The sequence below is a fragment of the Eulemur rufifrons genome, chromosome 24 (genome assembly GCF_041146395.1).
Source record: "Eulemur rufifrons isolate Redbay chromosome 24, OSU_ERuf_1, whole genome shotgun sequence".
Taxonomy (NCBI): domain Eukaryota; kingdom Metazoa; phylum Chordata; class Mammalia; order Primates; family Lemuridae; genus Eulemur; species Eulemur rufifrons.
The window spans coordinates 7,994,003-8,012,418 of NC_091006.1; the positions used below are offsets into that span (position 1 = coordinate 7,994,003).

The window sequence follows — 18,416 nt, forward strand, 5'->3', positions numbered from 1 at the left end:
AGACAACACTGACTTACCGAGTCAAACAGTGCCGGAACACAGAGCCCACGGCAACTACACCAGCCTGGCCGGCAGAAATACAAAACGCAGGGGCACACACCAGAAACGCAGCACAGCCACAAACACAAGGCCGTGAGCATGTGCTGGGGACACACACACGTTGACAACACCATCTTTACCAAGGCCCCCCCGCCAACACTCATGCTAGACAGAACTCACACCACAAAGCTTGCAAACTCTCACACACAATAGAAGGTCCTGAACACATAAATTCAGGCTGGAAACACAAAACACTTTGGATGCCCAGAGATTTAGCGGGAAGGGGGCTTTCTCTGCTTGCCTCAGTCTCCCTTCCCCTCTGTCCCATCCCGCTCTTCCAAGGTAACCCCCCTCCCCCTATCTGGGGGGGGCAGGAAGGCCTGAGTTGGCCTCCCCCAGCCCGCTTCCTGCCCTGAGGGGGCCATACGGGAAGCGGGGGCTCCAGCCGGAACCCAGGCTCCCCCCACGACTTCCCGCCGTGGCCCCGGCTGCCCGCAGAGGCTGGGGCGGGGCGGGCGCGGGGCGCCCCGAACCCCCTGCCCCGGCCCTGCGGTCGGCTGCGGGCGGGGGCAGACTTGTCCCGACCGGGCCGAACCGCCCACTGGGCCGGGGTGCCAGGGTGGCAGGGCAGGGGCAGCGCGCACGCGGCCCCGGGAAGGTGCTGAGCCCACAGTTTCCCCGCCCCGCCCTCCGGGCCGCGCCAGCTCCCCGGGCAGCCCCGGGCAGGTGGGCGGGCTGTGTCACGAGGGCGTGGCCGGCGCGGGCAGACCGCACCGTGAGTGTGTGGCCGCTACTTGTCCTCAAGCCCAGGCGAGGCACGAGCGAGCTGGGGCCTGGCGTGTGCGAGCCGCGTCTGCCACCCTGGGGGTGTGTCTGCTCTGGGACCCTGGGTGTGACAATGTGTCTGGGTGTGACAGGGTCGCTGCAGTTTGTGGGGCCCTGTGGGACTCCCCAGGCTGGAGCGTGGGAGGGGGTTTGAGATGTCAAATGGAGTGGTTACTGCCTGGCAGTCTGTGTGACCGTGACGTGTGGAACCTCTGTGTGTGGCGTGTGTGGGCAGGACTGTGACAGGTCTGTCCATGGGCACCCACACCGTCTATTTGTGACCGAGACCCCATGGGGGACATCTGTGTAACTGCTGGTGGGCCTGCTTCCTGATGGGGTTCCGATGCTGTGATGTGTGTTTGTGTGTGACAGTGTCTGTCTGAATCAGTGTCTGGTGTGCGGTGGCTGTGACCATGACCCTATGGAATATATTTGTATGACTGTGTTTTGACGTGTCACTGTTGAAGTCCCCGCTCGTGTTATGTCCAAGGATGGGCTGTGTTTATGTGATGGGGTGACAATTTCTCTATTTGTATCTGTGTATATGTGGGCTGTGACTCCTGCCAGGTGACACAGTCCATGTGTCATGGGTCCTGCAGGAGTCCCTGTGTGTCCACTGGGGCTGAGAGGTGAATGTGTTTGTGTAGTTGTGGGACGCTGTCCACATTTCAACCTTTGTATGAGTGTGTGCGTGTGTGTGCGTGTGCCGCATCCGCATGGGGCTGCGTTGACTACAGTCTCTGTCACTGTGTCCTTGCTTGTGTCTCTGCCTGTTGGGGCCAGTGAACTCGTCTTGCTCCTCACCCCATCCCAGCCCTCTGTGGCTCCCCGACCTGGGACAAGGGGAGTCACCTCATTTCCACCCCTGGGCTGAGCTGCGAGGGGTCCAGGGCCCGCGCACCCAGACCCAGTGCCCCAACAGCTCTCATGCCCACATGGGCATGGAAGAGGGGAAACAGGCAGGCGGGAGCAAGAGGAAGGAGAAAAGTCACAAGCAAGACCACAGCAGATGAGAAGACATGGAGACAGTGGAGGGAAACCCACTGTGGCTCAGGCCACTGTCACTTCTTGCCTGGATAACTGGTGTCCTTGTAGTCACCTTCACCCTGACACATCTGTCTACTCTCAGTCATGAGCCAGAGGGTGAACCCTCTGAGTTCCTAGAGCACCATGGCCCTTCTCTGTTCAGAATCCAGCCATGGTCGCTGTTGCCCTCAGAGAGCAAGTTCTTGCAGAGTCTCCCACACATTCTAATATGCTCTGGGTAGAAGTACTAAGGTAGGGGTCACATAAATGGACCCTCAATTAAAGCTGCCTGGGTTTGAATCCCAGCTCTGCCATTTATTAGCTGTGTGAACTTAACAAGTAACTTAACCTCTCTGTGCCTCAGTATTCCCACCTGTAAAGATCAGATGATCTCCATAGCAGGGGTCAGCAAACTTTTTTCTATAAAGGACCAGATAGTAAATATTTTTGACTTTGCAGACACGCTCTACTCAACTCTGCCCCTATGGCACTAAAGCAGCCATAGACAATATGTAAACAAATGAACGTAGCTGTGTTCCAGTGAAATTTTATTTACAAAAATGGGCAGCGGGCCGGAATTGGCCCAAGAGTGGTGGTTTGCCAACCCCTGCTCTGTTGGGTTGTGGGGAGTATGCGGTGCGCTAGTGGAGATAACATACTACCTGGCATGGAGCGGTAACTCTCTGGCCTGCCAGGGTTATGCTCTCACTGAGCTCCCAATACCCTTCCTTGCTCATTGTCTTCCAACCACACCGGCCTCTTTCTTCACTGTAGAGCACACCCCAAGGTCATCATTACTTCCAGGTCTTCGCTTTTGTCCTCATTTTACCAAGAATGCTTCTCCCTAATCCCTCCCTGGGCTGCCTCTTGGCTTCCTTTAAGTCTCAAATGCTACCTCCTCTGAGAAGCCCTCCCTGCCCAAAGCCATCTCTCTCATGCTATCCTGCTTGACGGCAGTTGTCTACATGCCACTTGTCACTGAACTACTATTTCTTATTGTCTCCCCCCCCTCCCCCGCACACAAAGCAGGTTCCTGGTGGGCAGGAAATACTTCCTTGGGTTTCCTCTCCTTTAAAATGGGTGCTATCAGAGTCCCTGTATCTCAGAGTGTTGTGACGGTGATTAGATGAGTTCATTAATACAAGGCACTTAGAACAATGCGCAGGTGCTCAGTGAGTAGCTCTAACTACAGTAGTGGTCACCATTGGTCCCCTGCGCCTGCAGGAGTTTCTATGATGCGGAGAGAGACAGCGGAAGGCAGAGGAGATGGGGCGGGAGTCGGCAGAATACCAGGAAGGGAGACCCCAGTCAGGCGCCCAATGACACAAAGACCCCCAGTCCTCTCTCCACCTTTAATGAGCCCCCAGGTGGGCTTGGGGCGCGGGTGTCCTTAAATACAGCCCCCGAGGGGGCGGGGCCGGGGGCGGGGCCGGGCCTGCCGGGCCGGGGCGGGGGCGGGGCCTCAGCTGCACTTGCAGGAGCGCACGATCATGTTGGACAGCTGCTCCACCTTGGGCTTGCGGCCCACGTAGTACACGATGGGCAGCGGCTCCAGCGCCTGCGGCACGCAGCACGGCGCCGCCGACGCGCCCGGGTTGTGCTGGTTGTACAGGGCCAGGACCTGCGGGTGGCCGGGCGGGCAGGGTCAGGGTCGCCGGGCTCTCGCAGAGCTGGGGGGGCGGGGCGGGAAGGCTCCACCCTACCCCCACCCCCGTGCCCCTACCCCACCAGCCTCTCCCAGACTCTTTCTCCCCATCCGTGGCTGTTTCTCCCCATCTCCGTCTATCTTAACTTATTCTGTCTCAATCTGTCTCTCCCCGTTTTCAACTCTTGACCTGTGAATCTGTCTTTGTCTCTCTTCTTCCATCTTCCTGTTGCTGCCTATATGAGTCTGTGTCCTGCCTCCTCTCTCTTTCTGTCTCTCCATGCCTTTCTTCTTCCATGTCCCTCCCTCTCTCCTGTCCCCTTCACCACGTCCCTGTTACTTCGGCTCTGTCTGTCTTCCAAATCTCACCTCCCCCTGCCCAGACCCTGTCTCCAGCTTCCTGCCTCTCTCCCCATCTTTATGCATTCCCGTCCCCATCCCATCTCTCCATCCTGCCAGCTCCTCTCTGATTTTTCCTCTCTCTCCTCTTCCCCGTCCTTGCTCCCCCAGGCCCCGTGGCCAGACGCACCTTGCTGTACTGAGTGTCCAGGCTCCAGATGTAGGGACAGGGCCCCAGGCAGAAGTTGGCGTGGTAGCCCTTGGGCTCGTGGATCCACTTCCAGCCCAGGTCCTTGCGGAAGTCGATGTAGAGCTGCCGCACGCAGCAGTTCTTCTCTGTGGAGCTGCGGCAGGAGGACACGGTCAGGAGCAGCGAGGGGCTGCCGCTGCAGGGGCAGGCCATGCCCCTTCTCCCCGGGGAAGTGTGTCTCCCTGGGTGAGTGTGTCCCCCGAGGTTGCCCCCCTGCCCCGTCTCCATCTGGGTGTCCCCGGCACTCCCTGTGATAATAACAACAGTAATAGTAATGATAATTGCTAATACGGATCAAGCGCTTCCTCTAGACAAGCACTGTGCTAAGAGTGTTGTAATAACCTTTATCTAATGCAATGCTTAAACCTGTAAGAAGCCAACATCCACAGCCAAATAAACAAATCACGGTACACCCACACACTGGAACATAAAAATAATGCAGTTCCATGTATACTGGTCTGTTCTCTCTGCGCAAGAAATGTTTACTGAACTACTACTGTGTGCCGACCTGGGATCTACTGGCGACAGACTACAAACAAAACAGACAAAAATCCCTGCCCTCCAGGGCCACATGTTATAGATTGTCACGGCACTCTTCTGCTCCATGGGTGGCTCCGTCTCACCCACGGCGAACACCCAAATCTTCACCATGAGCCACAGGGTGCTACCGGATCTGAATGCTGTCAACTCCCTCTCGCACCCACCCCCACTCCACTCCTGCCACACTGGCGTCCTGTCTGTTCCTCAAACACAGTCCTACCTCAGCGCCTTTGCACTTGCTGTTCCCTATGCCTGGCTTGCTATTCCCACAGATATCCACTCTGGCTTGCTCATGTATACCTTGGCTCAAATATGCTTAACTCCTAAAACAGCACCTGGCATGCAGTAGGTGCTGAGTAACTATCAGTTGCACAAATGAATGTCACCCCCTCAGAGACACCTTTCTGGGCCATCCTTTCCAAAATATCAATCCAAATGTCTGTTAATTCCATTCAGGACAATACGGTATTGCAGTTATGCAAGAAAAAGTAAAAATGTCTGCATTCGAAGTAGGGCAGAATCTTGGTAACTGCTGAAGCTGGATGAGAGTTCGTGGGCATTCATTATGTTATCCTCGTTGCTTTCGTATGCATTTGAAATTTCCAATAAAACAATTTAAATCAGAAGAGGAAAAATAATAGTTCCCAATATATATTTCTTTCTGACCCCTTCTGATTTATTTTCCTACTTAGAACTATTATTTTATTAGATTATCTGTCTTCTTTGGAGGCCAGGCATTTTTGTCTCTTTTGTCTCCTAATGGATCCCCAGTGCCTGGCACACAGTAGGCACTCAGCAAATGCTGGATGTAGAAATTAATTAATATATTATGTTTTTAAAAATCAAGTCGGAGAATAATGGTATGTTAAGATTCTACTATTGGCCAGGTGTCGTGGTTCTCACCTGTAATCCTAGCACTCTTGAGAGGCAGAGGCAAGAGGATCTCTTGAGCTCAAGAGTTCGAGACCAGCCTGAGCAAGAGTGAGATCCTGTCTCTACTAAAAATAGAAAAATTAGCCGGGCGTGGTGGCGCAGGCCTGTAGCCCCAGATACTTGGGGGCCTGAGGCAAGAGGATTGCTTGAGCCCAAGAGTTTGAGATTGCAGTGAGCTACAATGATCCCACTGCTCTCGAGCCAGGATGACAGAGTGAGACTCCGTCTCAAAAAAAAAAAAAAAGAAAAGAAAAAGAAAAAGACGCTACCATTCTGGACTCAAGTTCTCTGTCCCATGCTTGGATCCAAAGGCCAGTCCTCCCTAGCCCAGACCCAGGTTTCTGCTTGTCCGAAAGGATGTGTGACACTTTATGTGCTAGGCCGTGGGGCCATGGCTGAGACGGCTGGGCCAGGGAGCTTAGCTAGCTAAAAAGGTTGACTCAGGGAGCCAAGAGCACTTTATATTCCACGTTCATGACATGGAAAAGAAACACCATACAAAGGTACAGGTCCAGTATAGTCCAAATTCTGTTATGTGTACAAGGATGGTAAGGAAATATATTAAAATGTTAACAGTGACTTTTCCTACGTGGTAGTAAGAGGGGTGATATCGTTATGTATTTTCCAAATTCTCAACGGTGGGTATTACTTTTAGAATCACAACAAAAATATTAAAAGAAAGAAAATGCAGGCTTCCCCCCATCCAAAAAAGACTCTACCATTTGGGCAAAATAAAAAAAGGATACAGGGATGTGTATAAGTGTATCACGCAGAGACCAGCTCTAAAATGAGACACAAATATGACAAAAGCGGCCGCATCTTCAGAGAGGGGCTGGGGGTCAGGGATAGAGGGTCCCTGAGTATCCTCTCTGGGGTGGTCCATGTGCTTCTATTTACCTACTCAAAAAGTAATCAAAAGAGAATGAATCGATGCATTTCAAAACACGGCAAGGCAAGCCTTATTATTCTTCCCATTTGAAGAATGAAGAAACCGAGTCTCAGAGAAGGGGGCACGTTGCTCACTCGCTCATAGCTCAGCGGGGCCAGGTTCACAGCCTGTGACAGCCCAGAGCCCATGGCCCCATCTGCCCAGCCTGACCGTGTCACTTCAAACAGAGGAGGAAGAGGCAATGACACAGCATCTCCTGGGACTAAGATAAAGCGTTCCCAAGAGCCCCAGAACCCTGAGAAGGGTGTCAGAAAACTGAGATCCCTGTGAACTCAGCCTGGTCCCCTCCGCATTTGGTTGGGCCTCAGTTTCCCTATCTACTCAAAGAGGCAGAAACTATTGGGTCAAATAAGGTGGTGTTAACCGAGGGCCACGGAGGCATCAAGAAGTCCATGGATGGGCTTGGGGAGGGTCCTGGATGCCTAAAACCATAGGCACGTACATGTGTACATGTGCACATATTTCTGGGCAAAAGGTTCCTAGCTTTCACTTTTTCAGAGGGGAAGGAGTTCTGGACTCACAAAAGGGGAAGAGCCACGGTCCACGATCATCTTTAATTTCCAGTTCAGCTCTGGCTGGGGTTGAGGTCCTAGGGTTTGAACCGTCTGTGATACTATCACCAAGTCAGCGGTTCTCCACGGGAGGTTCCAGGCCCCGCAGTGCAGCGGCATCTGGGAGCTTGCGTGACATGCAAAGTGTCGGGCCCCACTCCAGACCCAGTGAATCAGAACTGTGCTTGGGGTGGGGCTGGGGAGAGAAGTCCCTGTTGAACAAGCCCTCCAGGTGACCCTGTGCCTCTAACTCATCTGCTCAATGACTATCCTGGGCCTATTGCGTCCCAGCCCTGGGTCCCATGGCCCTGCCCTTTGCAAAGCCTCTTCCATCCAGTCCTTCATACCCAACAGGGCCTGATGAGTAAAATAAACCCACTAGGGGCACCAGGGCAGGCCCAGAGGCCTCACATCCCCCTGGGATGTTGGAGAAGAGAGTCAGGGAGGCTTCCCAGCCTGGTTAAGTGTTTGAGCTGCCTTAAGAACAATTTTTGATTATGGAAAGTTTCAAGCATACACAAAAGCAGAGAGTATTCTGTCATATTGAATCCTCACGTCCCCCTTCGCTAGCTTCAACAATTACCAGCTCATGGCCGATTTCACCGTCTCTCTACCCTACCCGCTTCTCGACACCGGATCCTTTCGAAGCACATGCCACCCACCCGCCAGGCCGTCCTCTTCGGTATGCATCTCTAAGAAAGTTAAGACTATTTCATTTTTATTATTTTTTCTTTTTTCCTCTAGAAAAACCAGGAAAGAAAAACTATTTTAAAACATAACCAGAATGCCATGTAAAAAAAATTAACAGCAACTCCTTGCTATCATCAAACATCGAGTCAGAGTTCACACTCCCCCAGCTGTCTCATACACGGCTTTTTTATTTTTAAAAAAAGGTCTGTATAAATGAAGATCCAAGTAAAAGATCCAGTGAAGACTACATCATAATTGGTTGTCTCTTAGGATTCTTTTAAAAAATCTCTCTCTCTCTCCCCTTCTGTATAGACGGACCCTTGAACAACATAGGAACTCAGGATTAAACTGCACAGGTCACTCATATGTGGACCTGCCTCTGCCACCCTCCTCTTCCTCCTCAGCCTGCTCAACGTGAAGATGATGAGGATGAAGACCTTTAGGATGACCCACTTCCACTTAATAAATGTATTTTCTGTTCCTTATGATTTTCTGAATTTTTTTTTTTTTTTTTGAGACAGAGTCTCACTCTGTCACCCAGGTAGAGTGCCGTGGCGTCATCATAGTTCGCTGCAACCTCAGGGGGTCCTCTTGCCTCAGCCTGCCGAGGAGCTGGGACTACAGGCGTGCATCACCGCCCCCAGATAATTTTGTCTATTTTGAGTAGAGACGGGGTCTCACTCACTCTAGCATACTTTATTATAAGAATACAGCATATAATACATATATGGAATATGTGCTAATTGACGTTTGTGTTACCGGTAAGGCTTCCAGACAACAGGAGGCCATCAGTAGTTAAGTTTTTTTTTTTTTTTTTTTTTTTTTGAGACAGAGTCTCACTCTGTTGCCCAGGCTAGAGTGAGTGCCGTGGCGTCAGCCTAGCTCACAGCAACCTCAAACTCCTGAGCTCAAGCGATCCTCCTGTCTCAGCCTCCCGAGTAGCTGGGACTACAGGCATGCACCACCATGCCCAGCTAATTTTTTCTATATATATTTTTAGCTGTCCATATAATTTCTTTCTATTTTTAGTAGAGATGGGGTCTCGCTCTTGCTCAGGCTGGTCTCGAACTCCTGAGCTCAAACGATCCGCCCACCTCGGCCTCCCAGAGTGCTAGGATTACAGGCGTGAGCCACCGCGCCCGGCCAGTAGTTAAGTTTTTAAGGAGTCAAAAGTTATATGTGGATTTTTGACTGAGCAAGGGGTCAGCACCCCTGACCCCCATGTTGTTCGAGGGTCAACTACATGTTGACCCTTCTTTACATTATATTTGTTGAAGAAACTGGGTCAGGTTTCCCACAACCTGCATTTTGCTAACTGCAGCCTTGTGTTATTGCTTAATATGCTTCTCTGTCCCTGTATTTCTAGAAAATTGGTTGGATCTACAGCCCTAATCAGATTCAGGTTTGATTTTTTGGCAAGACTCCCTAAGTGACGATGGGTCCCTCCCTGTGGAGGCTCACGAGGCTGCTGTCTTTCTTTCCAATGTTAGCAGCTATTCATTCATTCACTGGGCTCCTGCACTGAGGGTAGTAAGATCTGGTGCTGAAGTAGCCTGAGAGCAGGGCTGACCTCCTGGCAGGGGGACAGCACGTACCAAAGCCCAGAGGCACCACCAAAATATTTTAAGCAGGGAGGAATGAGGTCAGATCATCATTCTACATTAACAACATTCAAACTCTGAATTTCAACTTTCTAGGAATACATTTCAATTTTTTTAGATTACAATATTCCAGCATCTTAAGATTCTGACATTCTGACAGCATTTGCAACTTTCTAGGATTCCCACTTTCTAACTCTTGAGGATCTTGGCATTCCTGAATTCCAGTATTCCAATGCAGCATTCCAACATTCCACAATCCTGAGCACATCACTCAAGAGGTCCAAGCTGTCACTTTGTAAACTCCCAGCATTCTAAGATTCTAACATTCCAACACTGAGTCCCAACATTCAGGATAACAATATCCTGGCTTTCTCCAACTTCCCACATTTGTGGATGCAAATATTTCAGTACAGCGTTCCACCATTCTGAGCCCAATATTCTGGGAGTCCAGCCTGCCAACGTTGGAGTCTACCATCTGCCAGCGCTGTAGAAATCCAACACAGGCAATCTTCCAATTCTCAATTCCCAAATTCTAGGATCCCAACATTCCAGCTTTCAATAATTAACACTGAATTCCAGCATTTAAGAATCCCAACATTCTAGAACCCCAACCTGTCGGCACTTTAGGAATCCAATGTGGTGCCCTTTCAACTTTGAATTCCAACATTCTTGGTGTTCAGCGTTCTAATATTCTCTGATTCCAACACTCCAGCATAAAAGCAACCTGATCCCAACATTCCAGGACTCCCAGTTCCCACATTCCAGCATTCTCAGCCTTGGACCTTTTCCCCTGAGCCCTCCAGGCTAAAGGGGACACTCAGCCCGAGCACAGGGCCAGCCATGTGTCCAACCTGTCACACCTGGTCAGCAAACAGCAGTCAAGCCCCAAGCCTGGAAGGCCTCGGTCAAAGGCTACCAAGTTCACCTGAAGCAGTAGTTGGTGTCCAGGGCTCGGCGGTGCCGGGAGCTGTGCAGGTGCTGGGCCCTCTCCAGGGGGGTGGCCATAAGGAGCAGGAAGGGCCGGTTCATGCCGTGAATGGTGGCCAGGTCACCTCGGCGGCTGGAACTGAACCCTGCTTTGGTTTGGGAGTTGGGGGTGGGGGACAGACACACACTCTCAGAGGGGATAGCTCAGCAGGGCAGGGAGGTGGATGGGAACACACACACACACACACACATGCACACACACACACACACGCACACAGACACACACAGATCACTGCTGGGCATGGCCAGGGAAGTGGGCCTCACCATTGATGTCCACTTGAAGCGTATTATCTTTGCTGTCACAGGAGCAGTGGGCGCTAAGGCGGAAGCCCTCCATTTTCCCTGTGGGCGTGGGGAGAGGGAAGCCGGTCTGAGGTTACAGTTCACCCAGCTCCCGGGGGAAGAGGAAGGAAGGGGCTCCTTCCTCCCGGCCCCTAACTCTGCCCTCTCTCTGCAGCTGTCTTGCTCCCATTCTTTGTACTGCTGGCTCCTTCTCCTCCTTCGGGTCTCAGATCAAGTGTCACCTCCTCAGAGAGGCCCTCCAGGACACACAGCCCTCCCTGACTACAGTATCATTTTATTTTCTCCGTGGAGCGTACCCTCTCTGACATGTGTGTGGTTATTTATTTCTCTCATTGCTCTCAACAGAGAGCAGGATGCACGGCGGCTGGATCCTTGTTTTTTTTTTTTTGTTCCCCACCAGGTCTGGCTCAGAGTCTCAAAAACAAACAAAAACAGAGTACTGGCCGGGCGCGGTGGCTCACGCCTGTAATCCTAGCACTCTGGGAGGCCAAGGTGGGCGGATTGTTTGAGCTCAGGAGTACAAGACCAGCCTGAGCAAGAGCGAGACCCCGTGTCTACTAAAAAAAGATAGAAAGAAATTATATGGACAGCTAAAAATATATATAGAAAAAATTAGCCGGGCATGGTGGCGCACGCCTGTAGTCCCAGCTACTCAGGAGGCTGAGGCAGGAGGATCGCTTGAGCCCAGGAGTTTGAGGTTGCTGTGAGCTAGGCTGACATCACGGCACTCTAGCCCGGGCAACAGAGTGAGACTCTGTCTCAAAAAAAAAAAAACAAAAAAAACAAAACAGAGTACTGTGGACACAGGGTGCGAGGCCCTGTTCTAAACACTCTATGTGCATTATCTCCGTGAACAGTCACCCAGACTCCCCAAACTGAGGCACACAGAGAGGAAGTGACTTTCCCAAGGTCACACAGGTGGCAAAGGGTAGGCTGGGACATACGTCTAAGCCTGGGCACTTTCCCACGTGACATGTGTTGGGTAAATGTTTCCTGAATGAATGAGTGAATGGTATTTTCTAAGCTTCTACTGCGTGCCAGGTCCTGTGCTGTGTGGTCGGGACTCGGCATTGACCGAGGCAGATGAGATCCTTCCAGGCCTTTGTCCAATGGCCCAGGCCACTCCTCTCAGTGTCCACCTGCTTCCTACTCCCCATCTTTTGACCTGGCCAAACTGCTACTTACTCTGGGAGTCTCAACACGATCACCCTCCATCCGGCAAGCTCTCCAGCACCGCCCGAAGGAGTCGGGTGCCTTCCCTGGGCTCCCAGCGGCACTGAGGGCCTCCCCATCCTGGCTCTGCCCCCTCTGCCTGTGCCACCCCCACCCCAGCCTTGATCATCCTAGGGTGTTACTGCCTCATAGGTCTTTTGCAGGATCTCCTAGGTGTCCAGAAGTCACTGTGAGGGCAGGATTGAGGGTTACCACGATGTCCCCCACACCACCCAGCACAGGGCCAAGCACAGAGCAGGATCCAGCAGGCATTTACTGAATGAATGCATGAATGAGAGGGAGGTAAGGAAGAGAGAGATGGGCACCACCGTGGATTCAGCCAGGAACAGGACAGACACAATCACCTCCTGGACAGGTCAGATGTGTTGGGCTCTCCCTGGCTTAGGAAGTTTGCTGTTCCCTTTTCCCAGAATACTCTTAGCCTTTTCCAAACTGGTCTACTCATCCCTCAGATATCAGCTCAGATGTCCCCTCCTCCAGGAAGCCCTCCCTGATTCCAGGCTGGGTCAAGCACCTCCTTTGGGTTCCCCATCCCAGTGGCTCCTTTCTCCACTTTACCCACGCAATGGACCATGAGCTCCATGAGGGCAGGGATGCGGCTGTTGTCATTGCTGTGCCCCCAGCATCACCCAGCACAGGGCAAGGCTTAGGAAACGGATTAATCATTAACAGACTCAGTAATTCATCACTCAGGTTTGGGTGTCAGGGAGGAGAGCCCGGTCTCAGCACTTTGGCACCCATATGGGACAGGGAGGCTAGGCAAGGTGACCCCAGGACAAACAATGGGGCCAACCCCATTGAGAAACAGGTGTGGGGCAGACGAGCGATCCTCACCTTCGTGGCTCAACCACTGCCGCACAACTCCAGTGACATCAAAAGACAACCACTCCGGCGTGTCGCTGGGGGCCAGCAACCGGTTGCTGAGGTAGCGCCAGGAATTGTTGCTGTATTTCTGGAGGATGATGAATGGGGTAGAGAGACAGTGGGCGGGTGTGGCCATGACCTCCATATACACTAACTGTACCCCTCACCCCATCTGCTCCCCAAAACAGGCTTCTAGACAGCCACACCATGGGGCCCTGCGGCACCCATCCTCCCCCCAACACCCCTGACAGGAGAGGCGTAGAGAGAGCCTAGCCTGGGACCAAGGCACCTTGGGGCGGCTCAGCCTCAGCCCTGACTCCTGGCGGGACTGAGGCACTCTCCTTCCTTGTCCAGCCTGTTTCCTGCTTGGGGAAATGCCGAGCCCCTTTCAGCTTGGACGGCTCACAGTGCTAAGATTCTGCTGCTAACTTTCTGGGGTTTTCTGAGCATATGATTCAGCAAGTGTGACACCCCAAATTCTGAGCATCAATAACGTTTTAAGGGCTCAGGTTAGAGGTCATTTTATAACTCTAATGTTTGATAATACTCCAAGAATTCCACATTTACTAAGCTGGAAAAGTTCTAGGAGACTGATGTTCTACAATCCCAGAAGTCTGACAGGCAACACACCTAGATGCTACACAGACACAAAACATCCATGTCGTATGATCCCTTGGGGCTGGATATAACACTCCAGAGGCTACAAAATACAGCTGCATTCGCTAGACTCCAAGAAGCTAATATTAGACAAAGCTCTCTCTTTGTGAGAGTCTAAAATCTACCACCCATATGACATGGATTCTAGGTCATAAAATCTAGATTCCAGCCCTTCCGGAGGCCCCAGTCCTCCTAAAGACTCCATATCTTCCAGAGCAGTGCCGTCCAAAAGAACTTTCTGGAAATGTTCTTTATCTGCCATGTCCAAAATAGCAGCTGGTAACCACATGTGGCTACGGGGCACTTGAAATATGACCAGTGAGACTAAGGAATTGAATTTTTAATTTAATTTAATTTTAATCAATTTAAATTTTAGTCAAGTTCCATGTGACTCGTGGTTACCATATTGGACAGACTGGTTCTAGAGCCTCCAACCTTTTCAGAGATTCCAACTTTCAAGAGCCCTGTGTTCTTAACAAGTCCGACTCCTAAAATTCCAGCCTTTGAAGGGTTCAACTCCAAGGATGCGGAGTCTGAACATTTAAAAGAGCCCTAAGATTCTATGGGCTGTGCTCTGCTGTCCTGCTCACAAGTGACTGTCTTTGTGGACCCTGCAGCCAGCAGCCTTCCAACCACCCGCCGCCCCCCGCCACAGCTCAGCCCTCTCTGGCCCACGTTCCCACCTGATAGAGTTCAATGTGCTGCTCCACTTTTAACTTGAGCCTCAGGAGACGAAGCTCTGCCCTGGAGAGCAACACGGGATCGGACACTGCTTCTCGGAGCTCTGATGTGTTGAAGAACATATATATGCTGTGCGGGCTATCCTTGAATTTGTCATAGATTTCTGAGCGGGAGAAGCGGAAAGAAAGGATGTCAGGGGTTTGGCAAGGGTGGGGTGAGCTGGCACACCCCAAGTCTAAGAGCACGAGTTCTAGGGCTGACAGCTCTGGGTCGGGGGCTGACTCTGACATTTTTCGGCTGTGGGACCTTCCCTCTGGGTTTGTTTCCTCCTCCGTAAAGCGAATCCTAACTGCCTTTCTCTCTCGGGAAGCATCATTTGTGAAGTGTCCCCCCAGCCTCAGGCTGGCACCAAGGGAGGCCACTCTGTTCGCTCGGGCCTTCCTAGGGCTTGGAGCCTCCAACGCAAGTTAAATTGCAGAGCAAGGGTCAAGGGCATGGGCTTTGGGGTCTCTGCTGCCTCTCAGCTGCGGGACCTTGGGCAGTTCATACCCTCTCTCTGAACCTCAGTTTCCTGTTTTTCTTTGAAAAACAGCAATAACATTAAGCTCCCTACATGCTCACCCAATCGCTCCTAACTGAAGTGCTGGGTAACCTTGGGCAAGTGAATTCCTCTCTCTGAGCCAGATCCTCATTGGAAGCCAAGAACCAATTCCGGGATTATAGTAAAATGAGTGAGATGACGCAGGGAAAGGGCGTGGCGCGGTCCGCACACACCGGCCACTCAACAGCGTGTATGGCAAAGAGCGCTACTTCCCAGATGTTTCACAAAGCACTTTACAAACACGAAGACATTTAAACCTCACAACACTCTCGTACTATTATTACATCCATTTAACAGGTAGAGAAACTGAGGCACAAAGGGATTAGGCAATTTGCCCCAAGGTCACACAGCTAGGAAGCTGCAGATTGGAATTCAGACTCAGGCAGTCTGGTCCCGGAGAGGGTGCTCTTGACCCTAAGCGACCCTGCCTCCCTACTAATGGAACATTATTAGTACTATTATTTCCTCCAGCTGGTTAAAGGTGAAGGTCATTCCAGGTAGACATGGCTGCAGAGGGTAGGAAAAAATTAAGAGTGTTTTCTAGTTTAGGAAAAGTTGGAAGTTGGGGACGCCAGCACAGGCCATGAACTCCTGGATCAGCTGTCAACTGTTGGGGCCTCCTGGGTGGGTGGGTGAAGATGTGGAGACTCTGATGAGAGGAAACCCTTCCTGTGGCCCCTTCCCCCTCTCCCAGCCAAGCCAGTCTCCCTGCCTCCCCGCAGTAAGCCCTATGCTTGCAGGGAGGGTGTGCGGTTTACTCAAGCAAACCCCAAGGGAAGGCAGAGCCTTGGCTGGGGGAGACAGATAGGAAGAGAGGAAGGAGGGGCAGGGTTGGAGGGTGCTGCACTGAGGGACAGGTGGAGATGGCCGACAGAGACTTGGGGAGGAGATGTGGAGGAGAGAAAGGGGGAGACAGAAACCGGGAGACCCAGACAGGGACAGAGAGAGACTAAGGCAGATGGAAGACAAGAATGGGGAAACACGTGCAAGAAGAGAGACACAAGCGTTTGGGGGAGAGAAGAGGATTGGAGGTGTAGGTGTTGAAGAAACCCTTACGGCGAAGGTGAAACGACGGAAAAGAAAGCGACACTGACACTGAGATGTGGGGGGGGAGGAGATGTCATTTGTCTGGAGCCGCAAGCTGGCACAGGAAGGGGCCAGGGACGCGCAAGTCCACAGCCCAAGAGAACGTGAAACCTGGGGGACTGCCCCCAAGGCTCTGGGGCCACGCGGGACGCCTAGGTCCCCGCGTGGGCGCCGAGGGGGCGGCCCAGTGGCAGCCCCGCCCATAGCTGGGGTGAGGAGAGCGGGAGGCGACGCAGCGGGGAGGGCGGGGACCCGACCTGCCCCGTCTCGCCCCAGGCCGCGCGATCCCCGCCCCTCCGGGGCACGGGAAGGAAAGGGAAGGGTGTAGGGCGAGGCGGCCGGACGCTGGGGTTTCCCCAGCCTCCTCGAGAGGAACTGGGGCTCTGGGGTCCAGCCCGCCAGCGTTTGGATCAGCGGGGTCCTCCTTCCCCCTTCGAGAAGTGCAGGCTCCTCCCCCCGCGCGTGGCACCCACGTGGGGCTTTCTCACCTCGGTCTAGTGGGGCGCTCTCCCTACGGCCCGACTCCCCACAGCCCACTCCCTTGCTTACCGCGGCGAGTGGGGGGCTCGCCGCTCACGGCGGGGATGGCACCCCGTAGCTCTTCCCGGTCCACCCTTCCCACGCCTGTCTGCCCTCTCCGTAGACCCCTTCATGACCCAGCTTCTAAGTCATTCCTCCGCTGGGCTTCCCGCTCAGTATCTGTCACGTCTCTGTGCGAAACACCCACGACACCCCCGTATCCCCGGCGCCCGCCTGGGGTCCGCTCGTCTCCCGCTAGCCTCCTCCCCACCACCTAGCGTCCCTTTCCCCCTGCACTGACACACGCCCTCCAGTTTCCACGACTCAACCCCGCGTGCTCCTCGCGCCCCTGGAAGTGGGTCCACTCTCCACCTTCCTGCCACTTCTGGGGCTCGCTTCATCTAGCTTTTCTGTCTTTCTTGAATCTTTCTGCCTCACGACCCTGGTGCTCTGGCTCAACTGTCCCCACTGCCTCTTCTTTCCCAATGCTGGGGTCTTCGCTTCCCTCAAACCAGGCTCCCCTGTCTGCGGCCCCCACCCACGACCCCCGCACTTAAGGCGCCCTGGAAAAGAGCCTTTTCCTACCCTCCCCCCATTGCTTCTCTCCCTCTAAGGGACTCCCCGCGCGACCCCGCATGTTCCTGTCGCCCGCTAGAAGCTGCCCACTTCGCTCGCTATCTTCACCTCTCCAAGACCAGACCCTGGGGAGTAGAGAGCTCAACGCCATCGTCTTTAGGACACCCCCGCCCCGCGTTCCCGGATCCCCCGGGGGTCCTCTTCCTCCGGCCAGTTTCCTCAGCCAGTAATTTCCTCCCCGTGACCCCGGCACTCCGGCGCCCCCTGGGGGCGCCCCTCCTGGCTCCCCTGCCCCTCCGAGCTCACTGTTTTTGGTTTCCACCATTAGCACGCGGGTGACCTCCTTGGCGTAGTAGTCCGTCTCAGGCTCGGGCTCCGGCTCCGCGCTCTCCCCGGCCACCCGGTCGCGGGTGCTGTTGTACAGCGCGAGCACGGCCTCGGGCAGCGGGCCGGGCGGCACCTCCCCCTGGCTCGGGGGGCTGGCGAGCCGCAGCTTGGACAGGATCTGGCCGCGGATGGCCTCGATGCGCTTCCGCTTCACCAGCTCCATGTCGACGGTCTTGCAGGTGGATAGTCCCGCGGCCGGCCGGCCAGGCGCCAGCACTAGTAGCCACAGCAGCGGTAGCAGCAGCGGCAGTAGCCGCAGCCCGGAGGGCGGCATGGGGGAGGCGGCGCCCCCTGGCACTGCCGAGAAGGCGAACAGGGCTGGTGCGATGGGGAGGCCCCGCCCCTGCAGGGGCTGGGGGTCTCCCGGGGAAAGGTAGGGGGAAAGTTGAGGCCCTCAGGGGAAAAGGAGCACGGGTGGAGGAGAGGCTCTGGCCCCGGGTGTCTCACTATCCCACGGAAAGAAGGCAGATGAGCGAGACCTGGTGCCAAAAGGTGGGTGGTCTTGAACAGGGGAGCTGTGGCAGGTCTGAGCGAGATCCGTCTCCCGGAGGAGAAAGGGTCCTGGGATGCGCAGGGGCTCAGGAGACAGGCTAGGGGGAGGGCGGCGTGCAGGGGGTGCGCCCGAGGTCTGGGGTAAAGTCTTCGCGGGAGGCCGGGTTTGGGGCTCCTGAGGGCTGGTCCGAAATGGGGGCGCCTGGGGGACGCCGGGTAGGGGGCAGGAAGGGAGCAAGCGTCCGAGGTGGTGAAGGGGGGACGGTCTGGGGTCCTCAAGTCCTGCCTCCTCCTCGCGAGGCAGCGCCGCGCCAAGCGGTCCCCGCGCCTCCGGCTCCCAGCGGCAGCGGAAAAGTCTCAAAAGTTTTTTTTCCTCTTCTCCCAACCAACTCGTCCCTCCTCCCGCTCCTCCTCCCCCTCCTCCCCGCAGTGGCGGCGGCGGCGGGGGCGGCGGCGGCTTGTTTCAGACTCTGCGGCCTCGGGCTGCTCCTCGGCGGCTCCTTCCTCCGCTCCGGGCCGGGGCCGGCCCCGCGGGCGGCTCAGAGCGGGAGGGGGGTGCCCCGGAGGGGGCGTCCCCCCTACCCCCGGCCGGGGCCCTCGCTGTCTGGCAGATCTGCCGAGGGAGGTGGGAGGGGACGGCCC

General features: G+C 54.3%; 1 protein-coding gene across 2 annotated transcripts; it reads right to left on the bottom strand.

Annotated features, from left to right (window-relative positions):
• Positions 1–3,326: 3,326 nt before the first annotated feature.
• TGFB1 (transforming growth factor beta 1) lies at positions 3,327–18,338 on the bottom strand. 2 transcript variants are annotated; one of them, XM_069457262.1, is made up of 7 exons: positions 17,202–18,338; positions 14,116–14,276; positions 12,746–12,863; positions 10,640–10,717; positions 10,314–10,461; positions 4,065–4,218; positions 3,327–3,511 (listed from the first exon to the last, which is right to left on the bottom strand). In XM_069457262.1, the coding sequence occupies exons 1-7, from the start codon at positions 17,554–17,556 to the stop codon at positions 3,353–3,355; spliced, it is 1,173 nt and encodes a 390-aa protein (XP_069313363.1). In that variant the 5' UTR covers positions 17,557–18,338; the 3' UTR covers positions 3,327–3,352. The 2 variants fall into 2 exon arrangements, with proteins under 2 accessions (XP_069313363.1, XP_069313362.1); XM_069457261.1 differs by having other exon boundaries at positions 10,314–10,464.
• Positions 18,339–18,416: the final 78 nt, after the last annotated feature.

Bases quoted from the DNA above. Each gene is read 5' to 3' on its own strand.
- TGFB1 (XM_069457261.1), bottom strand. From the start codon at position 17,556: ATGCCGCCCTCCGGGCTGCGGCTACTGCCGCTGCTGCTACCGCTGCTG. The intron at 4,219-10,313 runs GTGAACTTGGTA...CTCCTGCCGCAG, and splicing joins GACACCAACTACTGCTTCAG to CTCCACAGAGAAGAACTGCT. The intron at 3,512-4,064 runs GTGCGTCTGGCC...GGCCACCCGCAG, and splicing joins TGGACACTCAGTACAGCAAG to GTCCTGGCCCTGTACAACCA.